Below are 13,346 nucleotides of genomic sequence, written 5' to 3' on the forward strand. Positions count from 1 at the left end.
GAGCAGAGTGAGCCTTTACATGGCAGAAGAGCTTGAGTCAGGACTTTATCCAGAACATCTATCTGGAAGCACCTACTTAAGTCCACAGCAGCCAATAAAAGTAAATCCGAGTACTTTTCAAAAGCAAAAGGACTTAGCACTGCAGTTTGGACTTGAATATCTGACAATTTTCTTTACAGAATGAGGCAAGCTGTCCCATAATATGATCATAAAAACCCAACATATTCATATCCAATATACAACAGAATAGAATATTCAATTTTAACAAGTGAAGCACTTTGTTTCTTAAATAAGTTGACAATGGGTTCCCCTTCTAAATATTTTGTCTTTGTCTCAGTCTGCAGCAGCTCAGTATCAGTCAATGGTTTCACAGAAGTGCTTGCTTTTGCATGCTTTTATGTGCATGCAGTTAATTGCTGTGAGCAAAGTGGGGTAGATTGGATCACTAATCCAACACCAGCGTTAAAGAAAGGAATAGAACGAGAAATAGTTGACCTCTCCATAATCACTATTTAAATTAAGCAGCAATACTTTCCAAATCAGTGTTGGGACAATGTGACATGTGTAACTACCTTCCCAGTAAATACAACATGATTATTATCCTTTGCTAGCCATGTTTTGGCTAGTGAAGGGAGAAAGATTTCACCTGCCTCAGGCCCATATTCAAAATATACTATACTTTTCAAGGGGGATCCCTCTTCCAGTCTAAGAACCACTGCTGTAAACTTTTATTTTAAACATACATACATATATGTTCATGAGTGTTTAAAATATGCATTTCTTTGATATTAAAGTCAGGTCATAATATGTTGTCATAGCACAGGAGGCATAGGCAACTTACAGTCCATAATAGAAGATGGTGGGATATAAAGAAGAAAGAGCAATAAAGAAGAAAGAGGAATGTAGGAATAATTCTGATCATACTGCAATAAGAAGACAGTAGTACCCAAATGAGTGTAACATTACTTTCTAAACAACCAAGTTAGTAATTGGGCATTGATGACCAAGGCCAGACTCCTTTGTACCTCTGCCTGCTTAAAATGGACATGAAATGTGACACATGAAATGAGTGGAGGTCCTGCAATGTTGTGACAACTGCTGGTAGCATACCAAAAATTCTTCTTGAAACTTTAGGTTGTTGTTTGTACAAAGCTCTTCAACATGCTGTAGAAAACATTTCTTGGCTATTGGCCTAGAAATAAAGGAATACAAGTTAGGTTTAGCTTAGAATTTTAAAGGAGGAGACCTAAGTATCAGAATATTAAGATATTATCATACAGAAAATATGATAAAAATCAAGTAAAACATAGTTATATGAATAGTTTATAAAAGAGAATTGTTTACTTTAGGTTTGGAATTCGTTTGAAATAATAATCTCTTCCAATTTTAACAGTATCTCCTTTAGCTGATATAACACAAATGCTGTCTAGAAACCACATTTTACAAACATGATTTCTCCAAAATACAATCTATCAATATTACATATACATATATTTGTAAAGTCACTTTTCAGTTCAGTTCAAGTACATAATGCTTCTTTTGTCACTGAGAAACCACTTTATACAATGCAGGGCTTTAGATACATAAAATATAGCAGTGACTTCATTCCCATAATGACATGGTTTTTAAACCCCAAGGAGTTAAATATCCCTGTATTACTTGCCGAGCTAAAACACAGACATGCAGGCTTCACCCCAGAGAGAGAGAAAGCATTTCTCCAGTTACCATGCAATTAGTCATGCTTTTATGATTTACACACAGCTTGGAGCTTTTTCTAATAAACATACAAAAGGAATCACACATTACAACTCATCAGACTAAGAAATCTATAGTCACAATGTAAAAATTGGCAGTTAACTTACTTGATGGATTTTCTATAACTAAGCAACCTGCAACAGAGATTATGTTAAATGAGGTAATTTGCACATTGGACCACTTGCATGCTGGTTAAATACTTGACACAACAGGGATAGAAGAAAGGAATCAAAATGCATTTATTTTGTCCCATGTCTTAATATCCCATGACTCTTATGGGATATTTGAAGCAATGGTGCCAAAACTAAAATATTCATAAACTGTACTACTATGAGCATTATCTGGAAACTGTGAAAGTTAGAGTCTGATTTGTACAGTGTAAAGATAAAAAACACAAAGGCTTAGTTGACCAAAATCATGTGTACTGTGTTTTTAGAGGAAAATTTACAAATATTTGTCACATCCTTCTTCAAAATTCTGTGCTTACAATGTCAAAAGAAAATCCATTCATTGAGGTCAGTGTTATTAAAGCTGGCTACTCTGCAGTATTGTCTTCCAAACAAAGCTTTTTAAAGCATACATTAAGTGCAAAAGAACTACTTGATGTAATCACTTGCTTCATATGAGTAAGCCTTGGTTTGTTTTTCTAGATCTATCTAAATTATTCAGCACCTGAAGTTATCAAAAGCTGATGTCTTTGGGCAGGGTTTATTCAGAAGGTAGATGATCATTTCTCCACCTAAACATATCATCTTATATATGATAAAGCAGAAATGATATTGTTTTGCTTATTAACATAATGGACAACATCCAGTACTGTTGCCTTACCTCCATTGGTTCCCTAGGACAATCACTTCCACCATGAAGAATTAGCAGTTCTAAAACTAACACTGGAAATTTTTAGTAACTCTCATTTCTGTAATGAGATTGGCCAGCATAACTCATGTCTACAAGCACTGCTGATTCGTTTCTTTCAGAAAACTATTATTTTCAGTTCATTCAGATTTCTTCAGGAAACTCTTAGTTCCTATTATGCTAGTGCTCGGTCTAGCCAGAATGTGGGATATGTTGGACACTGCCCAAGAGATTTTTACTGAAAATTCTGTATTTTTAAAGTAGTTTTCAAAGAAATATTTGTACTGTCTTAGATTCATGAAACAGGTAACAATGAGATAAAATGGGAAAACTATACAGCAGAACACAGCTTCAGCTTAACTGAATTCTGGGAGGTATTTCATCCATCTGCTATATCAATTCAGATTCTGTCCAATGTATAGAACATAGTTTTGAAGAATTAGGCTTTATCCTGCCTGGATTCAAGAAAGAGTAGATAGCATACTGACAAATGCTCTTTTCACTAACTAAGTGCCATATTGAGACAGCAACTATATTTGATTGCATACATACACACACACACACACACAAACACACACACATTTCTAATAATTTAAGAGCATGATTAATGCAAGGAAATATGCAGTGCAATCTTATGCCAGTATAGTTGGAGGTGTGTCCCCCTGTACTGAATAAGGTTTAATCTCAGGTAAGTATGCAGCTTGAGTTTCTGTAAGGTTCATAGAATAAGATGTTTTAAACCAATCAGATGTGGTTCTAGCAGCAGCTTGACTTTATTCACTTAACACCTCAGGTTGCTTGCAGTCTGATCCTTTTAGTGTTTGAAAAAATATGCCAACATGTTAGGTGGGGCTTGATCATATGAAAGTTTGAGTAAGATTGCAGCCTATAGTGTTATAATGAAAACTTGAAAGGTGTAATCTGGACTGAAGCAAGATGACCCATCAAGGACAATTTACATAATAGAACAAGCTTCTGCATTCAAATAACTCCTTTGGATCAGGACTCAGGCAGGTAATGGTGGCAGAGAGCAAAAGAGGCAAAATGTGCAGCAATCTTTCTTGAATTAGTGCCATGAGCACACATCAAACAGAAGGTCAGAATGGGAAGGTAATGATCACCTGGTTGGGATTAAGGATATGCAATTGACTACCCTCTAAAGGGTAGTTAGAACTGGCCAGTTGTTGAATATGAAGAAGTTTGAAAACAGAAGTATAGGATGTACCCAAGTGGATTAGAGCCAACTAACACTAGGTTCATGGGCAAATTATTAATATTAGCTAATATTATATTCAAAACATCTTGTATTATAATTTAGTATAGAATATATTATATTCTAATATAGTCAAAATCAGCTTCATTACACAGGAAGTTTATTGCTCTATGGAAGGAACAGAACCTACTCACAAGTACATTACCAAATGCATTCTGTAGAAGAAATGCTAAGGTAACTATTGCAGCAATTTTTTCCCAGTTACTGACTTCCACTGACATTGCAATGCAATAGTATATAAAAAATCTATACAAGGGATCCATGTTTGGGGAAGTTATTGTGCAGGGACTCAAAATGGTTCAGTGGACAAGCTTCCCTTTAGGGTTTGGAAAACATGTTAAGATTATTGTAAATACATCTGTTCAAAGCAACTGAAGTTTCTGAGAGTTTGTAATATTCATCTTGTCTAGAGTGATACGTGAAGCCTCTGAGCCAAGCTGAAGTTTCAGTTCAGTATGACTTTCTCCTGTCCCCCTTCAGTTGAGTTATTTGTCTAGATTGAAAAAGAACTCATTTATTTATGTTGGCAATGGTGACTGGAGTTCATGTTGTCACACAGAATCAGCTTACTTTCTGGGTCAGTCAGTTGAGATCTATTGGGAATTACATCTTGTTCAATAGAAAGCCACAGAAATGAATATGTTGACTAAAGGCTTAACTCATAAGCACCAAAAGCAGTTGATAGGAATAACCAAGGAAATAATTTTCAGCAACTTAATTGAGATCTTCATTGTTCTAAACCCTCAAGGCCAGTATAGAACAATAATTCCTTATGAAAAGCCCTTATAACACTTCCCTCCCCCAACCTCCAGGTTGGAACTCAATACCAGACCTTCAACTGCTTCATAATGGCCTAACATAGATGTGGGGAACTTGCGACTCTCAAGATGTTTTGGCCTAAAGCTCCCATTATCTCTCATTGCTGATTATGCTGGTTAATTTTGATTTGGCAACTCTCAAAGCACTGTTCAATCCCAAATATTTTGTATGAAAAGTGATTGGTCACCCATCTGATATATCACTTGTAATATGGGTGTAATATGGAAAGTTATGTAGGTATTACCAGCATGTACTGTATATGTGTGTGGGGCAGTTAACCTTTTAAAATAGTTCAATAAAATGCATAGGCACTCTCTTACATTTAGACATTGATGTCCTAACCCTGAAGATAAAGGAAAAGAAATGGTACTGAAAGCACATCAAAGAAATGTGCCACTGATTAAATCCATATAATTAGCATTTGATATAAAATATTCATATAACTTTAGAAGTGTGGGATTTGAAATTACAGTTATAGTAACCAGCAGGTTCACAACAATTACTGCAAAATATCCTTGAAGACCACATTTTCAGAAATCCATTCACGTCTAAAGTTGGAACTGCACATTTAAACAAATACAGGTTGAATCTCACTTCATCCCTCTGACATATGCTAAAACCTGAGCTATATTCATATGTCATTGTATGTACAAGATGTATTCTGCATTTCTCCAGTCTTGCTAGCATCAGCCAATGATGTGGATCAGGCAGGGAAACATATCATACTGATTTCATTACATACAATGTCGCATAAGGTTATGACATAAGTAAATTTTACTGCATAATGGAGAGACATGAAGTTTTGCCCTGATATAGTTTGTAATATCACATTTTCATGATATCATTTTATGATATTCTTGCAAACTCCAGTTGTGGTTCAGGAAAAATGTAACATTAAATACTGGATCCTGATTAAATACTAAATACTGTTTGCAATTTATAAAATGCAAAACATTTAATATAACCTTTGCGTTCATTGCTATTATAGTGACTGGGTTTCCACAAGTCATGGTGGTTTCTTAACCGTTGTTAGTCTGTTATATCCTCTGAACCTCATCACAATATTTCAGCTTGTTAGGCTTAATCTATAGAAACCACAAACAAAAACACTGGTCTATTCTATGGTTTCTCCATACCACATTGGCTTGTTGGGCATCCAAAACTGGAAAACACAACCCATCATGATGTGAAGGCCAGAAGCATAGAGTTGCTTGCCAAGAGTGGCCATTACCACTCTTGCTAAGTGGCGAATCAAAGAATGCCAAGATAGCTGCCAATTTGTAGGCATGTCAGAGGCACCCCCACTCTACCTGCTTCCAACCTCAAAGAACTTTGGGGCAGGACTGAGCGATCAGGGGTCAGCACCACAGAAATGAGCATTGCTGAGCTGATTCACCCACTTTCCTCCCTGCTCTCCAAATGCATGTTCCTGAGAGAAGGCTCACAGGGTTGTTACTGTGAGAATAAAATGGAGCTATGCAAACCACCTTGGTTCCTCACAACAGTGAAAAAAATGACTGACATAAATGCAATGTAATAATAATCTTTGTCACTCAGCTCAGGTGACGCTCATGTGGCTTCAGTGGCACAAATACCTTCTGCCAGCTTCAGTTAGTGCTCCAGCTACACTCCTATTTGGACAGAAATAGCCTGGTTTCAATAACTATGCTCTGGTAATCTCTATACTATACTACTGCAATATACCCCACTGCCCTTGAAGATAGTTCAGAAGTTGGAGCTTGTACAAAATGTGGCAGCCAGACTGAAAAGTGGGACCTTTTGGTCCAAGCATATAACCCCTTTTAGCCCACGTGCACTGGCTGTTTATATGTTTCCAAGTCCAAATCAAGGTGCTGATTTTAACCTATAAAGCCCTTCTTGGCTTGGGGCCACAATGCTTGATGAAAATGCCTCTTCCAACCACAACGTGTCTAGATTCTATACTCAACATTTGAGGTCTTCTTCTGAATGCCACCTCCAAGGGAGATTTGACTGAGGCAATGAGAAGGCCTTCTCTGGGGTAGCTACCAAACTGTGGAATGATCTCCCTACTAAAACACACCTGGTACCAAATGTACTATCTTTTTATCTACAGATTAAAGATGCTCTATTTGTTGAGGCATTTACCAACTCCAATACCTCATGGTGATAGGAGGGCATTGTCAGCTGTTTTTTTCAGCAGGCCTAGCAGCATGGACTGGTTTTAGCTGTTTAGTTGTAAAAATGAAGTTTTGAGATATTCACTTATATAAAGTTTTTGAGATTCACTTATATAATGTCAATAAAATATATATAATATTTTATTGACATTATATAAGTGAATTACAATGCAATAGCAACAGTAACTTGTATGATCATTTTTTGACCTCAAGGTGACTTTCTGCAGTTATCTCAGAAGAAATGACTTGCTAAACTTGCTAAAATTCTAAACTGCTTTAGGCTTTGGGGGAATACACCCCAAAAGTAAAGTGTGTGCTAAGCTTGAATTGGACATTTCCTAAATGGATTTCTATCTCTTCACCACAGGTACTGGTTACTTCAATCTACTCAGAGGTCCTTTCTAGATGGCCTCACGCTATAAATATGCAGCTGTTGCTCAGATTTTACACAGGATCCATTTGCCTGTTTACAAGAAACGTTTTTTTCAAAGAATATAACAAGCGGCAAGCAGCAGCAATGCTCCCTCTTCTCCCATATAAAAATATCCAGCCATTGTGTGAACTTTCGGTCTCTCTGTCCTTTATCCTATATTAGAGCACACAGCCCTTCTGATTTGTGGTGGTGTTTTTAAAGTAGAGTACAGGTTATCTACCCACACCGCAGGGCTACCTACCAACCATCACTGTGTAAGAAAAGGATATTACACTACTGATGTTGGATTGGGCATGTGCTAGCATAACTCTAATGATAACATCTCAGTTTCTCTGTCATCTGGAAAGACCCTGCATTGCCTAATAATGATATGAAAACAAATGTTATCATCACCTAGTATTAAAGGTTTCAAAATGCACCTAAGATACTCAGGAAAAACATACATTTAAGATGAAGGTCAACAGAGCATACTATCACACAAATGAACACAGCACATTGGAAACCACACATGGATTTTTCAGCCATGCAGTAACTTACTGGATGACAAATATCTCCTTGCGTCTAAAGAAAAGGGAAGAATATCTGGAAACAAAATCCATTCATAATTAAGTATTCAAAAAGAGACCAGAATTCTTATTCATGTATAAGGTTGCATATGTTCACATGCAAACACTGGGGTAAGTGCAAATGATTTTCAAATTAAATACAAAAAAGAGGTAAGTTTGTAAAATTTGCCAAGGCGAATATTTCCATTCTTATTATTAGCAAATTATTAGTTAAACAAAATGGCAGGCATGTTAGTCTCACAGGATACGGTGCATTGGTCAATCATGTAGGTATATCTTCTTCACAATCTGCAAAGGACCACTCAGTCCCAAAATGCTGCTCCTTACCTACCCTATTCACAAAGCTGGGGTAGGCTTGTAAACCCAGGACCCTTGAGACTTGTTACAGGCATGAACTGAAGTACATCTTGTCCACTATTCCATCAGATACCTTGCACTTACTTAATTAGCCAAAATAGCTAGAAGACACAGTGCCATCCTTCATACAACCTTGGTTCAGAAAGTTTCTCAGCCAATCTTCCTAGAAATCTGGGCAGTAAATTGACTCATACTTTGATCCACTATTACCCAGGTAAGCTGCAGTATTTCTGTTTAAGAATGCAATCTTCTATGTGTGTGAACAAGAACTTCCACCAAGGTCAATGTGGCTTACTCACAAGTAAGCAGGTATTGGATTGCAGTCTAAATTGATTTCATCACTATGAAATCAATGCACTTAACTCTTACTTCCAGATCAAGCACAGACTCCTCTTTAGGTTGTATGTAATTTGACATGTTATCTTAAGCAACCAAATGCAAGGTTTCAGATTTTCTTTGAACATGTGAGAGCAAAATGTGTAACAGAAGCAAATATGTAACAATAACAGCAGTAGATCTGGATAGTGTAAGTGAACATCAAATGCTGCTCTGAGTTGTAAATGAAAAGGTGATGTTAGACATTACTTGGATGCTTGTTAGATGTTACTTAGTATATTAGATGTTAGTACAGAAATATTTGTGCTGCTTGTTATTTCTATTTAGGGGAATGAATTGAAATGTTAAATTTTAAAGTAAATGTTGAACTGTTTTTAAAAGTAGTTAAAATCGTTTTTGTATTTTTCCATCTCAGATACTGTTAGCAGTATTTTATCTATATCATAGTTCCATCCTTTTTCCACAATAGAGCTACACAAGATCTAGTTCACAGTTCATAATGATGGGTTTTCCTCTGGGTTCAATTCTCATGTTGTCTCTCAACCCAAAGTTCCTGGCTCACATACAATGCAAAATAACCCAAGGAATGAGCATCCCTGGGTGGATTAGCTTCTCCTTCAGACAGTGGGAGTGACTGGTCACTGGGAGTCAGCAAGCTCACTTGCTCACTCATGACAACCCATGGTTTTAAAATATGCTGGCTTGTTGTGATATGCAGACCTGGCCTTGCCATGTTCTCGCATTTTAACGTCAGAACAATTGTGTGAGGTAGCTTTTGGCTGGGAGAATGGCTGGGCCAAAGTTATGCAGTGGCTGGGCAGGGATCTGGGCCCAAGTGTCCCTGGTCAAAATCCCACAGTCTGTCCACTGCACTACACTGGCTCTAGTGCTGACAGATTTTTAAAAGGTGGTCAGATAGCTTAGAGTGACATGCTATTGAATTACTCTGAGTTGAAGTGAACATAGAGAACAAGCTCTCAGGGTATTAAGAGTGATTGCATATTTGGTCCTCAAAAAACACTTAACATCAGAACTACTCAAAGAGATTACGTTTGTAATTTTTAAAAAATGCATAGCAAAACTGCTTGGCAGAATTACATAGTGATTTACACTGTGACCTTATTCCAAAGTGAGGAAGAGCAAATGATTATCTGAATTCCTGAGAGAAGTGTCTGGAGGTCACCCTTTGAAAGAGGATCTTTGTGACCTGTGTGAATAAGAACACCACAAACACTTCCAAACAAGTAAAAGGTCACAATAGGGTCATGGCTGCAGACCCCCAGAACTACTGTTTGGCCTAAGGAGTATGCTTACCGCGTAAATCTTTCATCCTTCATTTCCAGGTCTGCCACTGTGATCAACTGATCTAGTTTGAATTTAGTGTCAATAATCTCTGCATCCCGTGGTGAGTATGTGCCTCCTTCTTTTTGCTTTTGTCGTATTCTAACCCAAAGACCACAGGAAATGGAATAAGAAAGAATGTTCAGCATTATTCATAATTCCTAAATTTTTGTGACATCTCTCTTTGGAGTTTCAAAGTGCTAATAATATGCAAAATGATATAAATAAGATGAAAGGCCATGATCTGTAAGTAGTAGTTATTTATTCCCCAACATTTATGTTGAAACATGTTCTAGCTGGTGTTACCTGGGATTTTTTCAAAGATTTATACCTCAAATCAAGTCAGAAAAGTAAAGATTTGTGTATTTCTGTATAACAAAGATAATTAGATTTTTCGATTCAATTACACAGGATGATAAAAAATACAAATATATCACATGCATACTCAGCAACATTACTTTTCAAAAAAGATTTGAGGCTGTTACAAAATCAGCCTTGTTGACATCTTATAATGTTGCAACATCTGTGTCATTGACCAGAACAGAGTTGTGGTGGTCAGAGTTCTATTCTAGCTGACTTTTCAATAAGTAATGAGGAAGATGGTCAATTTTCCTAGAGACAGACACAATTTTTATATGCATACTTGGGTTTTTGATAGAACTTCTATAATATTGGACTGAAATCTAAGAGCTGTATAAACTATTCTAAACAAAGCTCCTCAGATTAAAGAGACTTTTCAGATAGCAGCTCTCCCTAAGCAACAAATATTTTAAAATAAAATATTCCCACCATACTATGAATTGCTGACAGGCCTGCAAGAGCAGCATGTTTGTCTGAGAAGAAGTAACCCCAGTAGCCCATTCCCAGTCTCTGCAGTACTTAAGGAACAAAAATTGCTATGAAAACATGGTCAGTCATTCAGGGTGAAAAAGAGAGCTAAGACAGATTATCTTCTGCTCCTGTCCCAACTAGGTTGGCTCAGTAAGAATTGCATAATACCCATTCATTACTCTATAAAAGCTGTGGCAGCTTCTTTCTTACTGAATGCAAATTTCTTAGCATCCCCCAACCTGGTGCTTTCCAGACATTTGGTCTACAATTCTAAGCTTTCCTGAGCATTGGCTGTGCTGGCCAGGGTTAATGGGCACTGAACTTCAACACATCTAGTGGACAAAAGGTTGGAGAAGGCTGGACTAGGCTAATGGGTATATCAACAGCTCAGCAACGAATGAATACATTCCTGGGATCTATCCTTTCCTCTGCTTAGTCTCACTGCAATCTTAGATCAAGGGTCAAAAAATCATTTTGATGACCTGGTTTACATGTCCTGGTGGCAATTCCCAGGCTGTTCAACTCAGCATGCAAAAGCATACCTACCTTGCAAAAGCATATATTGCAGCCACAAGAAGAATTATAGAAAGTATACACAAAGTAACTGCAAGTATTATTTCTACAGCTCTTTCAGACAATCCATCACCTGTAATACAAAGTGGGTACTATTGGCATTGAAACTTAGTTTGAAGACAAACTAATATCTGAATGCTGGATGTGGTTTATTTTCCCAAATATATCTACTGATTCTACTTTCCTTAAGGACATACCAGCACAGTTCTTAGCAAACACAAAAGGCACAGAATGAAATGCCTTTAATGGTTTTTAAAGGATCATCTACTGCCAAGATGATGGTTACATCTAAGGCAATTGCAATCAGTAGGCTTGCACTGTGCAGCTAATGGATAAACAAAAAATGGAAAAGCACAACTGCCCAAGTATGCATGTCTCGCATATCAACCCTATGAGCTGTTGAATGCCTATAGAGCTTCACATGATGCGCAACAGGGCTCCAGTATTGCCATGAGCATGGAACTGGTACCCAAATTTTATTTATTTATTTATTGCCGGGCATTACAAAAGTATGACCAAAGCAATTAAAGGAAAATGGAAACTGAAACATTACATTTTAAGACAAGATTTTACAAGATACATAACACTTATTTCATGATCTATCCCTACATGTAAGTAGTATTCCATAACAATATACTATTGTTATTAAAATATTCATACACTTCAACAAAGGCAGCCCGAATATCCATATATTTACCCCTTAGTAATTTACACCTAAGGGTGACTGTTCAAAAATTGAGAGTTTCATTAAAGTGTTTACTCATTGTGTTATGGAAGGTGGCCATTTATCCTTCCAATATTTTGTGCCCAGATGTTAAGACTGGGTCCTGACCAAAGTTCTAGTGCAAACTCAGCAGCCATGACTAGTGTTAGTATAAAATGTACCAGGACTTTCTGCCTTGCCCTTCTGAGGCAAAGTTATATCTTAACCAAGCGTATCTAAAGTTCTGTGGATAGGCAGAAGAACAAGGAGACTCAGCCCTGGTGCAAGATCTCTTGCCACACCACTGCTGCCACTGCATTGTGATACCACAAGGCCTACCTCACCTCTGCCCCACTGTCTCATTTTATCTTATCTTCAGCTCCCCACCTGTGCAGAGCTGCATCGTCAGAAAAAGTAGTTGCAGAGTTCTCTTGGGAGTTTGCATGAGCTTTATGAGAGCTCTTGAACATTATGAGAGTTCAACAACAAAGAAAAGGACAGGACAGCTGTTTTAGAGATCCCGTTCTTCTGCCATGGTATATACTGCAGTAGGAAAGTTTCTGGAGGAGCTTTTCAGAGCACCCACTTGAGGCTACAGGGAGGCAGAGCAGCACAATTTACAATCTCCTGCTCCACCACAGGATGCAGGTGCCTCCCTCCTTTCATGGGTGGGGCAGCTCTGCAGAGTCTTCAGGACTGGAGACAGCCTATTATGTGGCTTTCTAAGGATTGTTCAAGCAGTTTGGGGCATTAAAAACGCATCACCTGCAAATGACCTCAAGTCAGTTGTGCATTCAATGGTCACAAGTCCTCAGTGGGGTACATGTCTATGTTTTCTAATGTCAATGGAACTGTTGAAATCAAAATAACTTTGTGCCTTGATTTTTCTGTAGTATGCTCACAAAGGAGATTTTCATAGCAAATGGGGCACAACTATAGGTTTAGTTTTTGGCTCTTTTTTTTAAGGCAGCAATGGTATCACAAAACTGTATTGTGCTGTTGTTATGAAGAAATGTTTGTAGTGGCTTTCTCTTTACCTAAAGTTTTGATGGGATCCGAGTAGTCTGAATCTGTAAATTGGCCTTTGATATTTGTAGCCCTGAACTTAAATCTGTAAAACAAAACACAACATTTAAGGAGTGGGTCAGACTGTCCAGCATTCATCTAGCACAGGATAAGTATCTCAAAGCCATCAGAAACAGATGATTTCAAGTGAGGATGAAATAAAGGCATTTATGAACTGCAAATAGGCTACAGATTCGTGAGAATTAGTGTTTAGAGACTAATTTATTGTACAGGCTTCTTTTCACAGGCTAATATAAAAGGAAAGTCCTAAACTTGATGT

The 13,346-nt window shown here is 37.4% G+C and overlaps 1 protein-coding gene across 1 annotated transcript in view; it reads right to left on the reverse strand.

The window, feature by feature from the left end:
- PTPRQ (protein tyrosine phosphatase receptor type Q) overlaps window positions 1-13,346 on the reverse strand; it is a 119,131-nt gene that overhangs the window by 17,243 nt on the left and 88,542 nt on the right. Inside the window, exons 41-45 of the mRNA XM_044455453.1 lie at window positions 13,039-13,112; window positions 11,272-11,371; window positions 9,868-9,996; window positions 1,863-1,889; window positions 1,111-1,192 (exon numbers count right to left, since the gene is read on the reverse strand). Of these exons, the coding sequence (XP_044311388.1) occupies window positions 1,111-1,192; window positions 1,863-1,889; window positions 9,868-9,996; window positions 11,272-11,371; window positions 13,039-13,112 (412 nt within the window). The remainder of the gene's footprint in view (window positions 1-1,110; window positions 1,193-1,862; window positions 1,890-9,867; window positions 9,997-11,271; window positions 11,372-13,038; window positions 13,113-13,346) is intronic.

The sequence above is a fragment of the Varanus komodoensis genome, unplaced genomic scaffold (assembly GCF_004798865.1).
Source record: "Varanus komodoensis strain SLA01 unplaced genomic scaffold, ASM479886v1 scaffold8, whole genome shotgun sequence".
Taxonomy (NCBI): Eukaryota; Metazoa; Chordata; class Lepidosauria; order Squamata; family Varanidae; genus Varanus; species Varanus komodoensis.